This window comes from Ambystoma mexicanum, chromosome 3q (genome assembly GCF_040938575.1).
Source record: "Ambystoma mexicanum isolate Mex_15411 chromosome 3q, UKY_AmexF1_1, whole genome shotgun sequence".
NCBI lineage: Eukaryota > Metazoa > Chordata > Amphibia > Caudata > Ambystomatidae > Ambystoma > Ambystoma mexicanum.
In genome coordinates this window covers 1144236000-1144256681 of record NC_090926.1, presented here as the reverse complement: position 1 = coordinate 1144256681, position 20682 = coordinate 1144236000, and the positions used below count along the sequence as shown (strand labels likewise).

Sequence of the window (20682 nt, the reverse complement as noted above, 5' to 3'; positions counted from 1 at the left end):
ACCATGCATCGTGAAAAAAAAAATACCCTTTGCTCGACTGCTTTTGCAGGTGCGTGACAGGAATTCTTTTGGCGTCTCATAAATGGCGAGAAGAACAGGAGTGAGCCATTCCCCACCACCCAAAGCAGGTGGAAAGCATCATCTAGTGTTTCAGGAAATCGACCTGGTGAAAATGATTTGGCCAAGCTGATGACCACCAAAGGGCTACCATTTGGGCCCCATACGAAAATGGGGCAGTGGCTCTGCATCCCGGCCAGGCACCATGAGATGGAGTGATGATGTGGTGAAAGCTGTGCTTCCATCAGGTTTCTGAATAGGGGCTTTGTGCGCTGTGCAACTGGGAATATTAACCAATTTTAATGGCCAATGATCCTTAAAATGTCCAATTTTTCAAAACATCCCCAAAAACGTTTTCCTGATACTCCTCAGTATGCTGCATAAAGTTATTTTATTTCATAAATATGTGCCACACTGCTTCCTTAACTCACTAAGAGGTACAATACGTGAACAAACGGTGCAAATGTTATTCACACACAGAAAAGACAAGACAACACATGCAGCAGAACTTGCAACTTCCCTGACATGCAGGAAAGGTACAATATAGTTATCGGAGCAAGTTACCCTCACACAAACAAGAGGAACCACACCGTGAGTAGAATAACCTTCCATCACACACTGAGCAGACACATCATGGTCAGCAACACTGCAAGTTACTATCACAAACCAAACAGATACAGAATGGGATGCAGCAGGTCCAAATGAGCTCATGAACACATATAGGTCACAGTCTACACAGCAGTGCTGCAAAGGTCCAAAAATGTACAAGATTTCCTCACAAATACCTCACATAGAGTAACTATATGGAATGGAGCAGAACAGGCTTCCCTGTCAAACAAAATAGGTACAGGCACAGCGGAGGTAGGCGTTCCTCAAACAGGTACAACATAGAACAGGCTATTACAAGCTTTCCTCAAAATCCATAAGGAAACACATGGGCAGGGCCAGCAGATGCATTCCACAAACAGGTGCATCATGTAAAGGGTCACTACAAGCTTCCCTAACAACAAAGTATACATACAGTATGGACAGGCTAGTGCAATATTCCATCTCAAACAGACAAGAGCAAATGTCTCTCGGAAATGGTTCAGCATGGTGAAGGTGACATTTCCTTCACAAAATAAAACAATGCGAGTGTCCCTCGCAAAAAGTACAGTTCTAGAGTGGACAGGCTAGTGCATGTTTTCCTCATGAGTGGGTAAAAATACAACATGCACAATCTCTTACAGGGTTCCTTAACAAATGAAAAGATGGACAGCATGGGCAGGGCCAGACAAGGTTCCCTCACAAACAGACACAGTATGTGCAGGCTCACTGCAAGTTGTCCTAACAAACATGTACAACATGGCCAGGGTCAGTGCAAGTCCCATTCAAACAGGTGCTTGCATAGCATGCCAGGGCCAGTGTAGGTTTCCTCCACAAATACGCACAGGTACAGTATTGGCAGAGCAATTGATTGCTAGGACCTTTGGACATTTCAGTCAAACTGGTACATTTCTGACACAAATATGATCTGTGCAAGATTCCCTCACACACTGGTACAGGTACTACATTTGCAAGGCCAGTGCAGTTTTCTCTCCTAAACTAGTACGGGGGCAGCATGGTGAGAGCCAGAGTAAGCTCCATCCACAGAGTTATACAGCATAGGCAGTGACAGTGCACATTTCATTTGCAAAGAAAAGGTACCGCAAGAGCTCTAGATCCATGCAGCCTGCTTGCCAATGCATGTGGATCTTGTATATGACCCTCTAACCAATTAATCAGCTCTTACTAGTGACCATGTGCCGGCTGGGGAGTGGGGATGAACTATTCAAACTTGACTGCTTTCTGCACTCTGTCTCGTTAATAGCTCATTACCAGACTTACATGGCTGTGGGCAGAAGGGTGAGGTGAGGTGAATGAGATGGGGTGGTAAAGCAGATGTTGCTGGCCTGCACATCTCACACACACAACCATTGCCCATTGCAAAAATTCTCCACTCCCAAGTCAGTATGCCCACAAGCCAATCTCAGGCTGTCCAAGGAGCTGGGAGGGGAAAGCCATGGGGTAAGCTCTAAGACTGTAGGGCAGTGCAGCTTGGCTAGACCATATGTGGCCCTTTGGAGCACATGTGCCAGAAGAGCCCCCCACTGGCTCCCCATAAAAGAGAGGATCATCTTCAAAGCCCTGACCCTGACCCACAAATGCATTCACCTCGCCGCACCAGCATACCTATCACAAAGGATCCACCCTGCCTCATCTTCACGGCCAACTAAGACCCCCTATGCCAACCTACTCACTGTACCCATGGTTAAAAGAGCAAGAGCAGGTGGTGCCAGCTTCCCCTACCTAGCTCCCCTGCACTGGAATGCCCTCCCCACTGCCCTGCAAGCTGAACCTTCACTCACCGCCTTCCGTAAAACCATGAAAACCACCTTATTCGCCTGATCACCTTACCCCTGTCATGACGTTCATCCCCTATATGGATATCTGAACTATGTACGTTTTATGCATAACATGTATTACATTATAAACAAAAGAGGGACTCCAAAACGTACAGGCACTCAAATGGAGCAAACAGACATCTATAAACACAAGGGTGTGCCTGAACATACAAAGTCAAAAAATATAATTTGTGGAGCTAACAGTATTATTCTCCTGGTAGCCTAAACAATAGATTAAATCAAATTCAAAATGTACTGGTCTCTCACCAGTCAAAGTAACCTTTATGAGCAAAAAAAAGGGGGAAAAAGTACATTGGCATAAAACAAATTATAAACTTGCTTTAATTGTTAGTTTGTAACAAGACAATATGTCAATTTAATAAGTACATACAACATGAAAAACATACATAAACAATGCAATTTACAAAGAGAAAAGAACAGGACTATTTAGTCCATACAATCAATGCGAGCAGAATTTATGCAAAGGTTCACAGAAGTAGGGGTACAACCCCACTAGGAAATAAACATGGGAACCCAATATATGGGAACTGACAAAAAATGATTTGGTGTTAGCAAAACAGTGAATACATTTTAAATCATAAAAGTTTTCCGAGATAGCTAATAAAACTTAAACTATCCCTAGCTGACCCTTACTTGTCTAAAGGCTCAGATTAAACAATTTCGTGAAAATAGCACAGTACATGCGCCAACATGTATTACATATCTGTGCTCCAATGTTGTAACTTATGCATAATGTAACTAAGCCTGCTGCAAGTAAGAGCGCCACAATGCCCCTGGGCTGTCTGTGTGCTATATAAATGTAAAAAATAAAAATAAAATAAAAATAAAATAAAAATAAATGTGCACTGCAGGCAAAGTGCCAAAAGTGTCCTCTATGTTCAATAGCACTCCTGTGTAATAAAATAAAGTGTTTAACTCAGTTCCCAGCTTCTTCCAGCTCCCAGCTCTCAGTCATCTGCCCTTCCCCAAGTGTAAGAAAAGTCCACAAAAGTCTCAATATTACCTTTCTCAAGCTCAAGGCGATAAAGTTACAAACAATTATTGGGGTTTCCTTCCCCAAGCTCCAAGCAACACAATTAAAAAACAAAAGGGTCTTGAGGCTCTGTTCCCAAGACAATGGGCCTTATTATGAGTCCGGCAGGGTAGTCGTGCTGGTAATAACGGAGTCATTGTTTTTCCGGCGCCCGGCAATGGGGACTTACCGGGGCATTATGGCCCCTGCAGTCCCAGTAATTGCCCATTGCCATAAAATATTACTCCCCATTTCCATTCGAGTCCCATTCGACTCAATGGGAATGGGGAGGACGGATGCACCGGCACCATTCATGAATGGTGCCGGTGCATCCGTGAAGCCCACCAGATCTGACCTCGCGGGCGGAAAGGCCCCCGCTCACGGAATTTGTAGTTTGCCAGTCCGGAAACTACGGTACCGGCAAGCTTACCGGTACCGTTGTTTCCGGACCGGTAAACTTACAATGAGGCCCAATACCTTTGGTTCCATTAGTCTCAGTGTTCCCATCAGGAAGACTTTAACTTCACCACTTACATTCACAGTGTTCTTGGTTTTCTGCATTCAGGTCTCACTGGTCTAGGCACAGTTGTCAGACCGCACATTCCACCCATCACCGGTAATGCAACCAGGATCCCTGGCCTCTTCAGCCCACACGGGTTCTTTGGTACTTCCTCTTGGTCACCAAGTCACATTCAATTAGTTCCTCTTTATCAGTCTCTTGGCTTTATGCGCTGATTTACACTTCTCTGGCTTTCCTTTGTCAGCCTCGTGGCTGTGCCATAATGTGTGACACACCTCTTGCCAGTCTTTGGCCTGGCCGCACTGCATTCACTCCTAAAAGTTCACTTTGGGGGAGGGTTTGTTCATACCCCACATTTTATGGTGCTCTGTCACACTTGCACCCTTATTTGTAGTCCGTTTTCACATGAACATTTTGGACGGTCCTCTATTATTTGCTCTGCCCATAAACCTTTATTCCATTCAGTATTTTAATATGCTTGATTTCAAAGTTTCAGTCAATTCGTTTTTCAATATGCATTCAATACAGTTTACTTCCAATTTCCATTCAGTTCAGTATTCAATATGCACTTATGTTGTTTAATTTTAAGTTTCCATTCAGTTCAGTATTCCATATGCATGTTTTGCCTATTTTTAGGTTTCCATTCAGTTTGATATTCAATTTGCATTTACTTGCTTACTTTCGAGGACCGTTGCATATTTGCAGTCCGATAGGAGTGCCCCGGTCTTCGAGCGCCGCCCCAACACTCACCGGCTTTCTGCACCTCCTCCCGGTGGCTCCTGCATCTTCCTCTCCTCCTATGTAGCAGGGAAATCCACCTCTACGAGCCCCGCTCGTATGCCGGGTGCTTCCCTCTGCACGCCAGCCCCTGAATGTTTCTTCAAGGACACGGGCAGCATCCTCTCTTCTCCTGGCATATTCACAGCTCCTGCTGCTCGCTCTTTGTCACAGAGACTCCCCAACCTGTGGTAAAAACACGGCCCACTTGTCTTGGGTCCCACAAGCCTTCTAGGGAATCTGCTGGCATCCTGGCTCCTTCTCCGGTCCCACCACGGATTCCTCCTCATAAAAAGGGTCCCATGCTATTTTCTTTTCTGATTAAGAGGACAAGCCTGACTCTCATCATACTCTGAAAGCATCTTCCTCCTCCCAGTACCAGAGTGGTAATATGTCATAGTGTTCATCAGTCTTAGTCGCCTCTTCCTCGTCTCAGTACTGTTAAGTGGGGAAATGAGGGAGCTGGCTTACAATAGCCCATAAAGGTGAGGGGAAGGGTTAGGTTGGTCGTCAATAGAGAAAGTGGGATACCATGTCTCACCTGTGTGTAACCCACTCCCAATCCCCAAGAACCCTCCACCCAGGTGATCCTCCCTCGTTTCTACACACCTAGGGTTGGGATACAAGAGCGATGGCCTCTCTCTCCCTGACCAACTCTGCAGAGGATCCAGGGGGAGTAGGATTGAGAATACCCTCAGGTTTCTCACATAACCCAACATCATTTTTGGTAATAGTACCTGAATTCCTAAAAGTATTCTCTATATCTTCTTTCAATAAAGTGTTAAAAACAAAATTCTTTCAAGGGATTCTTAGTATATTTCCTTTGGTGAGGATTTCTTGAGGATTTTATGGGGTATGTAAGGGTGCAGAAGGAGGTGACTAGCACACAGGTGGCATGGTGATTGCTATAAACTTTTATTAGTCACAAAAGTAAAAAGAAAACCTAACTTTCCCTACTTCTATGAGTGGTTTCCCTCCCACAACTAAAACACAAAGGGCCTCATCACGAGTTGGGCCGTAGCACTTAAATGCGACAGTAACGCTATTACTGCCACATTTAAGTGTCCGTCCAAACATGGGTCTGGCGTGTTTGGGTAAACGCGCCGGAAAAACTCCCATTTTCGGGCGCTATTAGCGAGCGCTAATTGTGCTGAAAATTCCTCATTGGGTCCAATCGACCCAATGGGGAATTACAGTTACCGCCTAACCCTTGATCCGGCACTAATAGCACCGGACCAGTTGGCGATAACGCTATTAGCGTTGGTGGTCTCCCGGCGGTAGCCCTACTTGTGATGAGGTCCTAAAAGGGATCTGTCAGAATGTCCTTGTAAACTAAAGAGTCCACCATCCTGTGTCAAAATCTCTAATTCTGTCCCTTACACGTATAACTAAACTAGAATCATTGCATCATTGTTCTTGGTTCAGGAGAACGACTCCCTTCTCCAGTACTTGGTGGCACAGTTCTATTTGCAAGTTCCTAACCAGGGATTATGACTCGCTTCCCCTGGTTCCAATACTTCACAAATAATGGACTGCCAATCCTAGAAACACTCTGTATCAGAAAGTTCACGGTTTCTTCACTCCAGGGGAATGACTTCATTCCCCGGACTACGATTTCGGTGTTCAACTCTGTAAGTTGTCACGAGAATGACTCCATTCCCTTGACTGTGGCCTTTGTCCTTCAAACTGGGAGAATGACTCTCCCTTCCCCAGTATCTCAGCCCTTTTCAACCGATTTATCACTACCAAGAGAATTACCCCTTCTCCTGATAGCTTGATTTCACAGTGAATTCACACTCCACAGTACCCAGGGGAAATGACTCCCTTCCCCTGGTGATCTTCGTTTCTCACTTTCTTGCTTTCTGAACAGTTCATACACCAGTATGGTTCTTGAGCCAGGTTTCCCCCATTTGGCCCATTTGTTTTTTTAGCTTTCCAAATATTGCTACAAGGAAGAGGTTCGCTCTCTCTTGACTCATTTTGTAGTGGGCCCCAGATCCGTATCTCTCTCTGCATTGCATTGGACAGACGTGGTTTACTATCCTGCCAGGTACTGTCACAAGGAAGATGAGTTACCAATTCCTTCTGATTCTTTCTGTCATGACCCACAGGACACGCCCCTTTTGGTCTTCCTGGCCCTTATCGCAACGGGCCTTGTATTCCCTGACGCTCCCAACATGGCCGTCCAGCGTGACACGCCTTCCGCGGTCTATACGTTGGACGTAACGTATTCTACTAATAGACCACACCCCCGCGGCTCTGCGCGTCTCAATGCTATTGCCAAGAAGCGATCAGACGTGTGCTCCGTAGTTCGCAGTATTGCTTTCCTGGTTCCTAGCTTTTCTACTTCCATTCCTTGCCCCTTTCCCTTTTCCTCTTGCTTCCGGGACTCGTGCGCCATCAGCACGTCTTCTTCGTTTCCCGGATCCCCGAATTGCTGCATCCCGGAATCTTAAACACACGCTGGAGTCGGAAGCTACTTGCTCAGCCTTATTCAAGTCCAGGTCTGTCCGCAAGAAGACACCGCCCACGGAGTCCAGCAAGGATCGGTCTCAGGTGAGAAGGGGGGAACTCCGTGACAGTTTGAGACACCTACCGACCGCACTCGAAGCCGACATGGAAGCGGCCGTCCAGGACCTGATGCGAGGTATGCAAGAATTAACCACTGAGGTGCAGAATTTAAAGGCGGAAAACGCTGCTCTCAAGCAATTAGTTCTATCCCGTGATTCAGCCGCAAAAGAAAGTGTGTTACTGGGCGGCATTGTTGACAAATACGATGGGTCGGCAAAAACCCTTCGTGGATTCCTGGACTCATGTTTGGTTCACTTTACATTTAAGCCCTATTACTTTTCCACTCCCAGGGCTAAGGTGGGGTTCATAATCTCTCACCTTTCCGGAAATGCTTTAACCTGTGCTACACCCCTAGTTAACTCCGGCGACGCTCTCCTAGATGACTACGATGGTTTCATACGGGCCCTAAAGACCATGTTTGATCGCCCAGAGCAGGTCTTTAGTGCCCAGGAACGCCTCTTAGATTTTCAGCAGGGTTCCCAGGATGTGCTCACGTATGTAACCGGCTTCAAGCAATTGGTCAAGGAAGCTGATTGGTCTCCGGAGGCAAATTTTACCCTTTTCAGGAGAGGACTAAATGAGGAGATTAAAGATGAGTTAGCCAGAGTGGCCCGACCAAACTCATTCCAGGCTCTTATGGACCTTGCCATGCAAACAGACTTTCGCATCCAGGAAAGGAAGGCAGAGAAGAAAAGATCTAGGGGAAACCCTCCGAAGGGGTCCTTTGAGAGTACCTCCAAATCTGACACAAACCCTGGATCAGTCACCGAACCAGAACCCATGCAGATAGGAGCCCTCCGTGGACCCATGTCCCCGCAAGAAAGGATGAGAAGGATTAATACGGGGTTGTGCCTCAGACAAACACTTGGTTAGAGAATGCCTTCTGGCCCCTCCTCGGCGTTCGGGAAACGCCAACTCCCGGTCCTAGATGGAGCAGGGCTTCGGGAGAGAGATGTTTGCTCCACATCAATTCCATCCTTGAACTCTCCTGGACAAAACAATCCAGTGATACTACAGGCCTTCCTATCAACCTCCGGGAACGGGAATAAGACCTATCCTGTTTTGGCCTTGGTAGACTGCGGGGCTATGGGAATATTCATTGGTCAAGATTGGGTTTTTAGTCACCACATCCCATATGAAACACAAAGCATCATGCAGCCGGTGGAAGCGATCGATGGAAGACCCCTCACTTCGGTGCCCATAAGCCTGCAGACCAAAGAGATCCAGCTTTCAATTAACCACCACCAAGAGCGGATTCGATTCGACATTATTAAGTCAGCTCATTACCCCATGGTACTGGGCATGCCCTGGTTACAGAAACACAATCTGTATATCAATTGGACAGCAGGATCACTATTCCTCGGCTCAGAGTTTTGTATGTCTCACTGTCTAATCCTGGATCCCTCCTTGACCCCCTCCAAAGAACCACCAATAGACCATCAAGCCCCTCTCATGGTTTCCAATATCGTGCAGGTTCCTAAGGCCTATCAGGGATTTGTTGATGTGTTCTCAACTGCCATAGTCCAGGCCTTACCCTCTCATAGCCCTGAAGACTGCGCCATAGGCACGGATCCCTCAGCAGTGATTCCTTTTGGCAGGATGTTCATCCTTTCCGAACCTGAGAAAAAGCCCCTCCTAGAATACTTGGATACCAACCTTGAGAATGGCACCATAAGACCTTCAAAATCTCCAGCCGGAGCTTCAATGTTCTTTGTTCCTAAGAAGGACACTAAGGAACTCAGACCCTGCCTCGATTATCGTGGATTAAATCAATGCACCCTCAAGGACCGGAACCCTTTACCCTTAATCTCGGATATCCTGGAAGCGGTCAGAGGCACTGTGATTTTCATGAAACTGGACCTCCGGGGTGCCTATCATTTGATTCGTATCCGGGAAGGAGACAAATGGAAAACAGCATTCAGAACACCCTTTGGTCATGCCCTTTGGATTAGCTAATGCTTTCAACGTTTTATGGACAGGGTGTTCTCTGACATGCTATTCCTCTTCGTCATCGTCTACCTGGACGACATTTTGATCTACTCCAAGGACCTTCTAAAACATGAAGAGCACGTAAAGGCAGTACTACAATGACTCCGTGAACATAAACTCTTGGCCAAACCTGAGAAATGTCTGTTTCACGTTGCTTCTGTTCATTACCTAGGATTTAGCCTTGCTCCAGAGGGAATTGGCATGGACCCTTCAAAGGTAAAGGCTATATTATCCTGGCCTGCTCCCACGTCCGTGAAACAAGTTCAATCTTTCCTGGGGCTTGCCAATTTCTACCGGAAGTTTATACCCACCTTCTCTGAGATTGTTCAACCGATTGTTGCTCTCCTGAAGAAAGACTTTGTCTGGTCTATTCCGCAAGATAAGGCATTCCAACTCTTGAAGACAAGATTTACTCAAGCTCCCATTCTGGCCCAACCCGACATTGATCGCACATTCCTTGTGGAAACAGATGCCTCTAACTACGCCATTGGAACGCTGTTGAAGCAAGAATTTGAGGATAAACTAGAACACCCCATTGCTTACCTTTCACGAACCCGGACTCCCAGTGAGACACGCTACTCCGTCCTGGAAAAAGAACTTTTAGCCATCCGCCAAGCCTTCACTGAGTGGCGACATCTACTCCTGGGAGCAAGATATCAAGTCCAGGTCCGCACGGACCACCGAGATCTTCAAATTCTACAGTCATTAGAGTGTTGGAACAGTCGTCAGGCTCGTTGGGCCTTCTTCTTTGACCAGTACCAGTTCCACATCACTCATGTTCCTGGATCACAAAACTTGATTGCTGACGCCTTATCTCGACGGCCTGACTATGAAACTACCGAAGATAAGGCCTATCCTAAAATGTTTCCCCACACGATTTTTGTAGCCCAAGCAGTCAACCTCCTGGAAGAAATCAGAGTACAAACCCAATCCTCTGAACTCTGTAAGAATATTTCAAGAAAGAATCAATGGAACCTGAGAGTCAAGGAAGGATATTTGTTCAAGGACAACGCTCTGCTCATTCCTACACAAAAATTACAACAAAGAATAATAAACCTCTGTCATGATACCCTTCACTCCGGACATCGTGGCATCACCAACACCCTCCACCGCATACAAAGACAATTTTGGTGGCCTAAAATGAAGACTGACGTACAACTATACGTCCAAGCCTGTGCAATCTGCAGTCAGAATAAACATGACAACAAGAGGCCGGCGGGTCTTCTGCTACAACCCGCACTGCCAACAAGGCCATGGGAATTTATTGCTACAGACTTCATTGTGGAATTACCGCCTTCCAGAGGGTACACCACCATCATGGTCACCATTGACTTGTTCACTCATATGGCTCATTGCACACCCCTCAATAAGCTACCATCCTCATCTGAACTGGCTGGAATCTTCCTGGAGCACATATTCCGCCTTCACAGACTTCCTTCCAAGATAATTTCAGATCGAGGACCTCAATACGTCTCACAATTCTGGAAACACCTCTGTCAAATATTCAGAATCCAACGCGCTCTTTCATCAGGTTGTCACCCTCAAACCAACGGGGCCACAGAACGTGCTAATCAGACTCTGGAACAATATCTTCGATGTTTTGCTACTAAGGTTCAGGATGACTGGTCGCTGCTGATACCTGTGGCTGAATTCGCCTATAACAATTGCGATCATTCAACAGTTAAGACCAGTCCCTTTTATTGCAGCCAAGGATTCCATCCATCAGTTCTGCCCTCTGTTCTTCCACAACCCACACCGGTACCTACTGTCGACTCCTGGATTGAAACACTCATCAACATACATAAGGACACCAAAGAACACTTAGAGAAGGCCAGAACACAGACCAAGAGATATGCGGATTCCAAAAGAAGACCCGGGCCTTCTTATTCAGTTGGAGATCAAGTCTGGTTGTCCTCGAAATTACTACCCCGACATCTACGGCCAAACAAATTGGCCCCCCGGTATTATGTCCGTTTTCCATCAAGGAAATTATAAACCCAGTCTCATACCGGCTCAAGTTACCAGAATCCTGGAAAAAGATTCACCCAGTTTTCCACACCTCCTTATTAAAACCTTACATTCAATCCTCCCGGAAATCCTGCAGACCCACTCCTGTGGTGGTGGACAATCAACTGGAATTTGAAGTGTCCTGGATATGCGACTCCAGGTATAAACGGGGTCAGCTTCAATACCTGGTTGAATGGAAAGGATATCCCCCCAGTGAAAGAACTTGGGAACCACTTTCTAATCTGAATACCCCTCGACTGCTCAGAAGATACCACCTCATACACCCAGGCAAACCTGGAGGAACAGGTTTTCGGAGGAGGCAGGCTGTCATGACCCACAGGACGCGCCCCTTTTGGACTTCCTGGTCCTTATCGCAACAGGCCTTGCATTCCCTGACACTCCTAACATGGCTGTCCAGCGTGACACGCCTTCCGCGGTCTATACGTTGGATGTAACGTATTCTACTAATAGACCGCACCCCCGCTGCTCCGTGCGTCTCAATGCTATTGCCAAGTAGCGATCAGACATGTGCTCCGTAATTCGGAGTATTGCTTTCCTGGTTCCTAGCTTTTCTACTTCCATTCCTTGCTCCTTTCCCTTTTCCTCTTGCTTCCTGGACTCGTGCGCCATCAGCACGTCTTCTTCGTTTCCCGGATACCCGGATTGCTGCATCCCGGAATCTTAAAAGCACGCTGGAGTTGGAAGAGACTCGCTCAGCCTTATTCAAGTCCACGTCTGTCTGCAAGAAGACACCGCCCACAGAGCCCAGCAAGGATCGGTCTCAGGTGAGAAGTGGGGAACTCCGTGACACTTTCTCCCTTCGTCGGACAAACTTGGTTCACTAACCTGCCAAGTACTGTAATGAAGAAGGTGACTTATAAAACGTTGTGGGTCCCAGACCCTTCTTAGATATCTAACAGTCTTTTCTTGACCACTAGGACAAAGAAGATGACTGATCTTTGTCTTGGTTTTTCTTTTACGGATTGGGGGTCTTAGTATTACCCCTAGTATCTTTCGGTATGTGTGCGCTTCTCTTCGCACCTGTATTGAGGACTCTTGCCTCTGATGTCATCTTTGGTTTTCCACATCTCTGCAGGGTCCCAGCAGCCTGCCCGGTAACCCTCGTACCTTCTGTACTTGTTCTGGCAGGCTGCGGCCTCTCTTGGGTTCCACTTCCCACTTTGGACTTTATGTGGATTCTGTGGTCTTCTTCTGCTCTGCAGCGGCTATGCAGTCTCTGGTCCCTCACCATACTCAGGTCTTCGCCTGACCACACGTTCCTCCTCCATCACGGAACTGGTATACTGCTTCGCCAGCTCTAAGGTAGGTCCTTCAGCGCCGGACTGTTCGGGAGTGGCTCCGTCCTTCCTCAGGTGTAGCGGTCTGCAGCCTCTTTTTGCGTGGCACTGCTTCCCTGCTTGGTGCTCCTCGAGAGGTGACTTGACAGCCCATTTGACAAAATGGTAAGTCCTACTTCCGTCTGTGTTGCCAATGGACATAGAAACTAGAATGTTCATTCAGGTTCTCCCCATTACTCTTTTTGCTCCGCACCTCCTCCTCGTCCCAATACTAATTAAGAAGGTCTCCCTGAGGTAGTCCCTGTTCTGCCTTGTCTTAGTACTTAATTTGTCGGACCTACAAACATACGTGGAAGTATGGGATAGGGATTTGGTCTTTATGGTACAGAGAGGTGTGTAGGGTGTGGCTGGAGGGCTGGCATACCACGTTCTCCCGAGATGTTCTCCCTTTTCCCCAGTGGGGACGTTTTTTCCTCTGAGATCCTCCCCATGAGTACCACCCCCCTGGGTACTATCAGGTAGTTGCCTCACCTCCCTGACCTTCTGGGAAGGGGCTCCCCCTCGGGAGAAGTGATCACATTTTGGGATTTGTCACAGATAGAACACTTATCCAGCGGGGCCACATGCTAGAATTCATTGGGCGCCCGCCCTCCATTCTGTCCAAGGTCAAGATGCACTTGCTGTTACTCTTACAAGAAGTTCAGTCTCTCCTCGCCAAAAGGGTGATCTAGCGTGTCCCCCTCCAGCAACAAAGTCAAGGAGTCCACTCAAGATACTTTCTCGTACAGAAGAAATCTGGGGGTGGGAGGCTCTTTCTCGATCTGCGCCTTTTCAAGAAGTTCCCCGGGTGCAAACCTATAAGATGGTCACAGTCCGGCATATTGTCACTCAGCTGCGGAAAGGGAACTTCCTATCATCTCTAGACCTAGAGGACGTGTACTATCTTGTACCAATCTATCTCTGGCACCAGAGGTTCTGCCAATTCACCTCTGCAGGCCACCATTTCCAGTTCAAGGCTTTGACCTTTGGCCTCTGCTCAGTGCCTTGGATTTTCACAAAGTGTCTGGCTCTGGTGGGTGCTCATCTATGTTGGTCAGGCATGCACGTCTATTCATACCTTGATGATTGGCTGGTTTGAGCAGGCTCTCTTCCATTGGCTCATGACACACAGAAGCCTGTGAATCATTGCTTAAACTCTCTGGGGTTCTCCATTAACTTTGCCAAATCATGCATGATCCCCTCGAAGCATGCTCTGTTCCTAGGTTCTTGGCTGAACACACTCTCCACTTCAGAGGGCAGAGTGAAGGCCATGCTAGCAAAAGCTCTACTGCTATCGCAGAAGACATCGACTTGGGTCTGCACGTTTAAGTCCCTGCTAGGGATGCTATCCTGTATCCACTTGATCCAGCACTGCAGACTTTGAATGCAACCAGCTGTCTCTGGGCTTTGTGCGCTTTATAAATGAATAAATAAATAAATAAATACATAAATAAACCTCTCTAGGAGTTCCTCGATGCTCGATGGAAACAGATCGCCAGCGGAGGACAAGGTTCTTCTGACGTGCCCCTTCCACTACGCTCTTCACTGGTGATTGTTTCGCTCCAAACTCACCCAGGAAGCCCCCTTTTATCTGCCCAACCACAAGGTCACAGTCACTATAGATGTGTTTCTGGAGGGCTCTGGTTGTAAGATGACAAAACATGGCACATCAACGTCCTAGAGCTGTGCGCCGAGTTCTGTGCTCTAAAGTCTTTTCTAGTGCTGCTTCAGGGCCGGGTGGTCTGTGTATTTACTGACAGCACCATGACAATGTATTTCATAGACAAGCAAGGCAGCACTCGATCTCCTGTGTTGTCAGCAGAAGTTCAAGCCCTATGGACGTGGACTTTGGTGCACAACCTCTTCATCATCCTGTTCCATCTTTTGGGGATACACAACATGGTGGCAGATTCCGTCAGCAGGGAGTTGAAATCCTGGAAGATCAAGTTTGTTGCATCTTCAGCAGGTGAACACCAGATCGATTTCTTCATGACCAAGGCGAACAAGAAGTGCGTGGATTTCACCAGCTAATTACACCACACATGCAGCCTAGAGGACACCTTCACATTCCCGTGGGGAGGTATATTTCTGTATGCGTTCTGTCCAATTCTGCTACTTCCCTGAGTGTTTGACATGTTCAGACGGCATCAGTGAAGACCGATATTGGTGGCCTCAGCTTGGCCGAGGCAATACTGGTTCTCAGATCTTCTAACACTGTCATTGGCACCACCCATCTGTCTTCTGCTGTTTGTTAATCTTCTGTAAAGAGACCAGGGAGCAGTGCAGCACCACGACCTGGCCTCCTTCAATCTGACGGCTCCTACTTTCTTAGAGTTTTTGACTGTACCATTTCCTCAGGACTGTCATGACATTCTGGCGCAAGCCAGGGCTTACTTCACAGTTTCCTGCCATAAAATCAGGTGGAAGTGTTTCTCTGCTTGTTGTTCTAGACAGTGCCTTGACCCCTTCTTTGTGCAGGTTTCTGATGTCCTTCTATATCTGTTGTCTGACTCACTCTTCCATCAAGGTGGCTGCCAATACTGGTTCAAACATTTTCCATTGGACGCTTTCCCCTTTGGTCCCATAGGCTCATCAAAGAATTCCTTTGAGTGATGTTCTGCTCATTCCCCCCTGTCAGGGTGCCTGCTCCAGTGTGGGAGTTGTACGTGGTCCTCTCCATTATTTTGCGACCTGTCAAGCCTTTACACAAGGCATCTGAGGTTTTTGTCCTGGAAATCTGCTTGGTTGCCATCACCTCCGCAAGGATTGTGGGGGAAATCTAGTCCCTCTCATGCAGGCCGCCCTATCTGACTTTCCACATATCCAAGGCGGTCCTTCATACTAACCCAACCTTCATGTCCAAGTTCCCATATACATTCCACCTAAACGAGCCAGGGATATTATCTGTAGTTGTGGCTTTCAGTCCTGTGTTACGTAATGTTGTTATACTCCCTGGATATGGTTCGAGCACTAAAGTTCTACGTTTCCTGCAGAAAAGGTCTTGGCAACACTTCACAACTGTTTGTGGCTTTTGGTTCAGCAGGCAAAGGTAATACTCTTTCCAAAGTATCCATTGCTCGTTGGCTGTCCTGCATTTCCTTCTGTCATCAACTGGCTAACAGGCCTCTTCCAGGCAGGCCCAGAGCCCATTCCACCAGGGCGGTGGCAGCTATGACAGCTTTCTTCTGCGGTGTCCCCTTGCTGGATATTTGCAGGGCTGCCACGTGGATATCTGTACATACCTTCATACCTACCTACGGAGGAGTCCAGCGTCAGCCAGGCAATGCTGTGCAACCTGTTTGGGTGAGGTAAGTGTTTTTCTGAAGTGAGTGTTTCCTTCATGTATGCTTTACCCATTGTGGTATTGTGTGAGTACTGCTTTATAATCTATTCAAACAGCATGGGAATCTATGAAAGATCCAATTCTGGAGAAAGAATAAGTTACTTACCTATTCTCCTGCATTGATATCTTTCCTAGATTCTCTTGCGACCCTCCCGCCTACCCTTTTTATGGCTCTTCTTGCCTCGTATTACCACGTTCACATGTGCTTGCCAAAATCTGAAGATTGCCTCTGGGGGTGGATCTAAGGGAGACCTTGGCTAATTGGCTGTGGGGCAATATGACCCAAAATGACTTTAATAGAGCACCAGTTTCAAATTTAAACATAAACTGCTTTACTATACCAAGTGCTCCCAGCCTGACAACAGGGAATATTCAAACAGCATGTGAATCTATGAGAGATACCAATGCTATTGAACAGGATTTACAGGTGAGTAACTTATTCCATTCATACCCATGCCAGCTTTCCCAGGTAGAATCATGGGAGCTAAGATGCTCATGTGAAGGGAATAGGGAAGATTTCAAAATGAGGATGGTGAGGTTTAGGCAAATGAGTGCAGAGTGGGGAGGGTTCTTGAAGAATGGTAAAGCTCCAAGGGGGCAAGAGATTTTTTTGCTAAATCACAAAGCAAGTCACCAATTGCCTATGTTTCTCTAGGATGAGGAAGAGAATTTGAACGATGTCGGGTACGATGACATAGGAGGATGCCGAAAACAGCTGGCCCAGATTAAAGAGATGGTGGAACTCCCACTCCGACATCCAGGACTCTTCAAAGCAATAGGAGTCAAGGTAAGGTTAGGCCTTCACCTCAGAAAATAGTGATAGCTATTACTTTATGTGCTGCGTAGTAACAACCTCAGTTGGGAGCAGAAACCCCCAGGTAACTATTCTTGAAGTTTTTATTAACATTCCTTTAAGCATTGTTGAGCATGTTTATCTGTGATTAGATGAAGTTAATTATTCAGCAATTAACAGAAACTTTATAGTAATCCTTTTATCAAAGCACTTCTGTAATATTGTACATATGGATGATGCAATGAGCGAGAAAGGGGCACATTATGTACCATTTATATTGTACATTTCAAGAATACATTAAATTACATATTATAGTCTTAACCTGACAGGCTGTTCTTATCTAGTAATACACACGATAGAAATTGTAATGAGTTATTTATAACGTGCTTAACACCCAGAGATTTGTAAGCGCAGACCAGTGGATCGACCCTGTGTTGTTCTGTGTCGTTATATTTCTACTGCGATTGCCTTGGCCCTGAGCTATCCTCTCGGAACAGGAACTTCGGTTGCGTTGACCTAAACTGCAAGGTGATATTTGGAAGTAAACGATCTTTTGTTGTAGGATTTCTATCACTCAATTTCTATCGTGTGTATTACTAGATAAGAACAGCATGTCAGGTTAAGACTATAATATGTAATTTAATGTATTCTTGAAATGTACAATATAAATGGTACATAGTGTTATGCAGATACACCATAGTTGGTATGTGCAATGCAGCAAAGTAACTGGAAGGGTGGTACATGATGAAATTATGCTAAAGCTTAATGAATGAGTGTGTCCTATAAGTGTGTCCTAGTGAGAAACTGCTGTTGAGGAAACAAGTTAGGCTTAAAAAACAATTTGGGATTATTAATTGATTGAAGCCTATCTAGGGTCGAACTGGGGCATAACATTGTCAATTAAAACGTGGCCCGTAATTGCAAATGGCAATGCAATTCTTTTGTGACAGGCGGTTTGAATAGTACCCAGGCGGGAGTTTTTTTTATAAAATGTGATTCAAATTGTGCAATTTAAATAATATGTATTCATCAACAATGGCCAAACTACTAGCCGCATAGTGAAGTAACTCATCAAACTGTCCCGCGTTGGCCAAATAAGTGAGCCACTTTGGGCCAGAAAATTGGCCCACACTAGCATTTTGCATTGTTGATTTGGACATTGCGCTGTTGCACTATAGGATAGTCCAAGCCTGAGGCTATCTAGTATGGAAAGAGACAAGTTGTTATGCATTGCTTGAAGGCATTTGGAGATGAGGGTAAAGATTTCCAAATTTGGGGTGCAAGTGATGAAAAGGAGGATCCTTCCATATGTATTTTCAAAGACGTTGGTACTTCTTGTTTTAGTTGAGTCGATCATCTGAGAGTCCTATATTGCCTGCATTTGTACATTTTTGTAGGAACGCTGGTCATATACCATTGATCACCTTAACAGGAAGGCATAGTACTTTGAAAGATATTCTTCACCAGACTAGAAGCAAATAGAGAGAAGAAAGTGCTGTTGAAATGTGGTCCCGGTGCCCCAACCTTTCTAATCATCTGGCTGCCTCATTTTGCACTAACTGGTAATCTAGTCAGAATGTGTGATGGTGTTCCAGGTAAAGACTATTTGCATTGTCCAGTCTAGATAAAATTATTGCTGTGATTGCCAAGAATTTTTGTACAGAAACTGTGGTAGGAAGATCGAACTGAACTTGGAAGATACCCCTACCATTTGTATTTATTTTGTATTTTATTTTGTATTTATTGATTATACTCGAAAGCGCTTATATGGCAAAAGGTGTAAGGAAAAGAATATATACGATGGGACTATGTGTTTATCTTTTTTTTTATACTTTTGTTTTTTCATACTTGCTTGAGTTATTGGGGGTTATGCTTAATATGCGGTTTTATTTTTTGGACCAATACCAATCTGTGGGTGTGTAGGTGGAAGGGGTACCTAGGTCCTATCTGGATCCTTGGATTCATCATTTGTGTGTGTGACCTCTTAATCTCTCCCCGCCAGCCTCCCCGTGGGATCCTTCTGTATGGTCCTCCAGGCACAGGGAAGACACTGGTAGCACGAGCTGTCGCCAATGAAACTGGGGCTTTCTTCTTCCTCATCAATGGTAAGCTGACAAATTGTGGTGCGTTTGGAATGTGTAAGGAATGACATGCAGGTTGTGCTCTATTCAAGGAAAATGTTGAAGAGCTTGTAAAGTATTAGGAAGTTTTGTGATAGCAACAGAATGTATGATATGGAAGTGGTAAGGCAAGAACTGTGTGATAGTTATGCAAATAAACATAGGGTGAGTAATATGACAAGTGTATGGCAAATACTGTGTACTAAACAAGGGATAAAGTATGAAGAGTGTGATATGTAATGTATAAGGCGTTGTGATGCATCAATGTTAAGGAAAAATTGCCATTATTTTTAAAGGGTATGAGCAAAGGGCGTGAGAAATAAAGCAGAGAGTGCCTAAAATATATATATATATATATATATATATATATATATATATATATATATATATATATATATATATATATATATATATATATATGCAATAGGGTATGGAGTGTTTAAGGCAGAGGGAGGTGTTTTATATATGGGATTAGGCATGTGGGTGTTTAACATATGGAATAAAACAGGATGTTTAATATATATGTGTATGAGATAAGGCACCATTAGGGTATTCATTGAGTGCAGACCTAGGTTCTGGAAGCAAAGTACACAGTGAAAAGAACAGAGATACAATGGAGCATGGATCCATATATGCTAAATCGCGGTGTGTGATATAAAAAAAAACATGGTAGAGAATTTGTGATATGAGGGATGAAATAGAGGGTGTCTAATATATAAGGGTAGAGGCATGTTATGTGTTGTATATAACATGTGAGGCCCAGGGTGTGTGATATATAAGGTTAAAACAAGATGTGTGATATATACGGGATAAGGCATGGTGTGTGTCATATATAGGTTAATCAAAAAGAGTTTGCATGAGATGTAAGTTGTAAGATAGAGGGTGCAATATATGTCTGATATATCATGGGGAAATCCCAGACAATCTCTTTTTCTATGTCTGCCTTTCGCCTTACTTCCACATGCCTTTGGACATTTCTAAATGGTCCCCATCTACCACCCCTCCAATCATCAATGCATCTCTCTTGACACACCATCAGGCCCTGAGATTATGAGTAAGCTGGCAGGAGAGTCGGAAAGTAACCTTCGCAAAGCCTTTGAGGAAGCGGAAAAGAACGCGCCAGCCATCATCTTCATCGATGAGCTTGATGCTATTGCCCCTAAAAGAGAGAAGGTGAGTGACATGACATCTGGGGGTATGTCAGTGAAGTGAATCTCACTTCTCCTCCCCCTGACTAAGTCTGTCCTGTCTTGGAGCTATTGTTACACTCTCACTTTCCTATACCCAGCTAGGATCCTTTAGCCTACCAAAATGCTACCATGAGTTTTTGTGCTGTCCATCATGCATAGGACATGTTCTGCCCACATTATATGAATGATTTGTATTGGTATAAGAACTGTACATTATACACTGAACATGCCCTTTCTCTCAGAATGGTGTTCAGGGGTGCTGTTTTGATCTTCATATAATGGATATACCCTATATCACACAGTGGTACTAAGGGTGGGTGTGCTGCTTTTCTTACATAGTACATGGCCTACCTCCCAGAATCTACTTACGGTGTCCTCGGGTGGTCTACATACACTAGAAATTGTCTTGCAAAACTTTACAAGGTAACTTCTCCTGCACAACCTATATGTTATTGTGTCAGCCAATGACTATTTAAAATATTAAATGATAGGATATGATATTTTATTTGTATCGCGCTCGTA

At 45.4% G+C, this 20682-nt stretch overlaps 1 protein-coding gene across 1 annotated transcript in view; it reads left to right on the top strand.

Annotated features, from left to right (window-relative positions):
- The window catches only part of LOC138447688 (transitional endoplasmic reticulum ATPase-like), a 297423-nt gene that overhangs the window by 122231 nt on the left and 154510 nt on the right, over positions 1-20682 (top strand). Inside the window, exons 6-8 of the mRNA XM_069603959.1 lie at positions 16713-16844; positions 18853-18955; positions 20010-20143. Coding sequence (XP_069460060.1) covers positions 16713-16844; positions 18853-18955; positions 20010-20143 — 369 coding nt within the window. The remainder of the gene's footprint in view (positions 1-16712; positions 16845-18852; positions 18956-20009; positions 20144-20682) is intronic.